The sequence below is a fragment of the Pseudonaja textilis genome, chromosome 1 (genome assembly GCF_049901715.1).
Source record: "Pseudonaja textilis isolate UNSWEBS1 chromosome 1, rPseTex1.2, whole genome shotgun sequence".
NCBI classification, from domain to species: domain Eukaryota; kingdom Metazoa; phylum Chordata; class Lepidosauria; order Squamata; family Elapidae; genus Pseudonaja; species Pseudonaja textilis.
In genome coordinates, this window is record NC_141990.1 from 224,329,167 (window position 1) to 224,333,449 (window position 4,283).

The window sequence follows — 4,283 nt, forward strand, 5'->3', positions numbered from 1 at the left end:
ATTTTAGCTAAGTGCTCTTCCTGTGCTGAGCAAGATAAGAAAACGTATCAGTTTGCCTCAGCAAAAATAAGAGGCAACTCTTAATAGGATATAATTAATAGATCCCAGTTGCACTGAACTCTGGATTAGTTCCCAATTCTCATCCTATTTTCTTTGTTACTCTTTTTCAATCTTGTTTTGGACCCATCCTGAATTTCACTAGAATTAATCCAAGACTATGAATATTAAATGTATGCTAAATTGTTTGGTCTTTTTAGTTCATTTGTACCACATGCAGTTACCAGAACACATTTATACATTCATAAAAATGAGGTAAAACACACTCTTGATATGATCTTAGTTGACTGTATGAAAAATTCTACAATTGATTTTAGATTAAATCAAAATTCTCTTATTGGTTTTATATTACAATAAAATTATGCTGCTTTAATATTAAAATATGCTATGTAATGTCAAAATGAGTGCTACAAAGTCTGTAAATTGTGTTTAGAAATGTTTGAAAATATCTGCTATTCAAGCTCAGATGGTTTGTAAGTCTTTTGTGAGGCCATTTTGTCTGCTCTGAACCTGGAAAAACTAAGAAAGTTGGCTAAATGATCAAGAAAAAAGTAGGTACAAATAGTACAATTTTGTTTTAATACAATGCTATTATTTATTAATATTGAATCTATTAAAGCATGAATGTGTTGACTTTGTAGCATAGGAATCAACATGGAAGTGCCTTAGGTCTTTTCTAATGCCAGAAGGGACTTTTCAAAAATAATAATAGTTATGGTTCCCTGTATTTTAACTGATTTCTTTATTGGCAATTACAACTTTCCCCAGTGTACCTATATTGGCTTTGTGGCAAATCAGTATTCCTGATAGATGGGATTAACTAATGACAATTGGTGTTAACAATTCAAAGTTCATACTTCATGCATACAACATTCCATGTTTGCAGATCAAAAGAGAACATCAAAATGAAAATCACAGGCTCCAATTTATTCCAGAAAAATCAAGTATTGCAAAAATCAGATTGTGAGATATCTGCAGAGTCCTTCACAAGTGTATACGTGTGTGTGTGTGTATGTGTGTTTGTGAGGTATCTGATGAAAGATGTAGTTGATTCCATTCTGTGTTCTGGAATATATTCCTTGCTTTACAATTCATTGTGATGGGAATATGGCAAATTGAGGCTGCTTTTCTGTTTTGATTTAATAGAGCAAAGGGAATGATAGTCTGAGTCTTCAGTACACTTCATTTCCCTCAACCATTTTTTTTTGCAGTTCACAGAACTGCTTCAGACTAGAGTTATCAAAAATCAATGGAATGGTTTCTTGACATTTTGAGATGGGAAATACATCTAAACCAGGCTGCATATAATTTATAAGGAAAAAAACCCAATGCATTCTTCCCAAAATTCATGGAAGAAAATACCAGAAACCCTAATTTAACTTATTTCACAGCACCATCCTTGTCACTGACCCAAATAGAGGCTCTTGGCCACCCACAATCCCTACACCTCAAAAGGTTGCCAGTCCTTGTGATAGACACTGAATGCAACTGAGCACTATGTAATTTGAACTGAGTGGTCAGAGTGTTTTAGTATAAACTATCTCTTGCCTTGCGTATAACCTTACATCAAAGGACGTTGTAAGTCTCACTGAAGCACATTCTGGCCTCAGAGCTGCTGCTGCGTGAAGGTTAAGATTCTTCCCTCCACAACTACTCTGTTGGAATGTTCTTTTCATTCATCCTATGGTCTCCATAACCTTTTCTCAAACTTTGGTGTGAATTGTGTGAATCTCTTTTAGAATTTCGATGGAAAACTGCTGTCTACATAGAGCATGATTTAAAAAACAGCAACAACTCAATGAGAAACATTGAGTTAAGATTCTTCGCCAACTATAGCAAAAATAAAAAGAAAAGGCTGAGTACACAAGGTATGCTTTAATTGCATTTTTCCCCATTCTTTTTAGATATCTCGGCTTCAGGATTCTTGGCATGACAATGGCTAATGACACAGGAGTAAAGGATTTCTACTTCACTGAACTGTCTGATCTCCCTGCAGTGCACACTTCTTTATTCGTGGTGATTCTGCTGGTCTATCTGACCACTCTGGCAGGGAATGGGGCTATTCTTATAGCAACAGCAACAGATGCTCAGCTCCAGACTCCTATGTATTTCTTTCTATGTAATTTATCTTTGCTGGATGTCCTTTGTCCAACGGTCACTGTGCCAAAAATGCTCCAGACCTTCTTGTCCGAGGATAAGAGAATATCATTTATGGGCTGCATGCTGCAACTCTTCTTCCTGATTTATGTTGTAGGCACTGAAATTTTTTTGCTTGCACTGATGGCTTATGATCGCTATGTGGCAATATGTAGCCCTCTACAATACCCAAATATTATGAGCAAGCGACTATGTGCTCAACTGGCAACTGGGACCTGGATAACAGGCTTCACAAATTCTATGATTCACACCTCAATGACCTTTACACTATCTTTCTGTGGGCCCAATAAAGTTAATCAATATTACTGTGACATCCCTCCAATTATGGCACTTTCTTGCTCTGCCACATATCTCCCTGAGCTTGTCGTCCTCCTTGTGGCTGGCATTTTAGGAGGAGGTGCTTTTCTTGTTACCCTGATCTCTTATATCTATATAATTGCAGCTATCTTACACATGCGGTCTGCTGAGGGGAGGCGAAAAGCATTTTCCACTTGCGGTTCTCACTTGGCTGTCGTTTGTCTTTTCTATGGGACAACCATTGCAACCTACGTCCGGCCCACTTCCACTTACTCACCGAAGAAAGACAGAGTTGTTTCAATGCTGTATGGGATTCTTACTCCCATGATAAACCCAATGATCTACAGCCTGAGGAATAAGGAAGTTAAAAAGGCTTTGATCAAAGCATTTAATATGCAAAGGGCTTTTTTGAGGGGTTGAGTTTGGGTTCCCCTCCACTCAAATGTTATCAGAATATGATGTACTTTCTTGCAACATTTTGGTAAATTGTTTTCTGGCCCTTTCTGGTGGAAAATTTGTTATTAAAACTGCCCAGTTTTAATAACAATCACTTTCTTAGATAGCAAGATGTAAGCATTACCCTTCCTCTTCTTGGATGAAAAAAGTCAAAAGCTTCTGTAGGATTAGTTGAAAGAAAATTGGGGAAAGGGGAAGTTTTATTTTGCCTCAAAGGGCAGACTACTTGGGCCTGTCGTGGCTGCTTCTCTCCATCCCCATTCACTGCTATGTTTATTTAGCAACGGCAATTATGAGAGCAAATGAAAATGATATTGGAAAGAAGGTCATTTCAATCTTGAGACCACAACTATATAATAGAGCAAGAAGATCATTCAGCAACTTTACTATTTTTCTTTTCTGTGTTGATTTGGAAAACATACTGGGGAGATTTGTTGTGTGTTCATTTTAATACTAAGATAGTTCAAATTTTAAACTTTGAAATGTTATAATCTAATGTATTCTCTCTTGAGGGCTATTGTAGAATAAATATATAGGAACATGAATGTATACCTAGTGCATTTATTGTGCACACATTAAAATATGTGAGTTTTACATATCCCAAATGGTGAAAATGTATGCCATAGTTTTCCACTATCAGTTTTATATGTGTATGCTACTATAGATGACATTGGATTGTCCAATATTAGACTGACCTTGGCTGACCGCAATAGCACTTAGACTTATATACCACTTCACAGTGCCATACAGCACTCTCTAAGAGGCTTACAGAATCAGCATATTGTCCCCAACAATCTGGGCTCTTATTTTACTGACCTTGGAAGCAGAGGTGATATTCAGCAGGTTCTTATCAGTTCTGGAGAACCGGTAGCCAAAATTTTGAGTAGTTTGGAGAACTGGCCAATCTCACATCTGACTGGAGATTTTACAGTCTCTTTCCCCAGCCATGCCCACCAAGCCACAGCCACAGAACCGGTAGTAAAAAAATTTGAATTCCATTCAAATTGCTTGGAAGGATGGAAGGCTGAGTCAATCTTGAACTAGTCAGGATCAAACTCCTGGCAACTGGCAGAGATAGCCTGCAATCTAATACTGCATACTAACCACTGCACCACCATGGCTAGGAGAGGTAAATATGCATGGGATTAATACTTGGAGGGGAGACCATCAGAAAATTTCAGAGCAAGGGGCTAGACTAAATGGTAAAGAAAAAAATTCAAATGAAATCAAAACATGAAAGGAGACTATGATAAACTACTTCCTGGTGTTTCCAGGAAAACAACATGGACATGTTTATGAGGTCACCAGGAACATGA

General features: G+C 37.4%; 1 protein-coding gene across 1 annotated transcript; it reads left to right on the forward strand.

The window, feature by feature from the left end:
• The first annotated feature begins 1,986 nt into the window (after positions 1-1,986).
• Positions 1,987-4,283, forward strand: LOC113448841 (olfactory receptor 5V1-like). The gene is made up of 3 exons (XM_026719657.2): positions 1,987-2,896; positions 3,192-3,292; positions 4,242-4,283. The coding sequence occupies exons 1-3, from the start codon at positions 1,987-1,989 to the stop codon at positions 4,281-4,283; spliced, it is 1,053 nt and encodes a 350-aa protein (XP_026575442.2).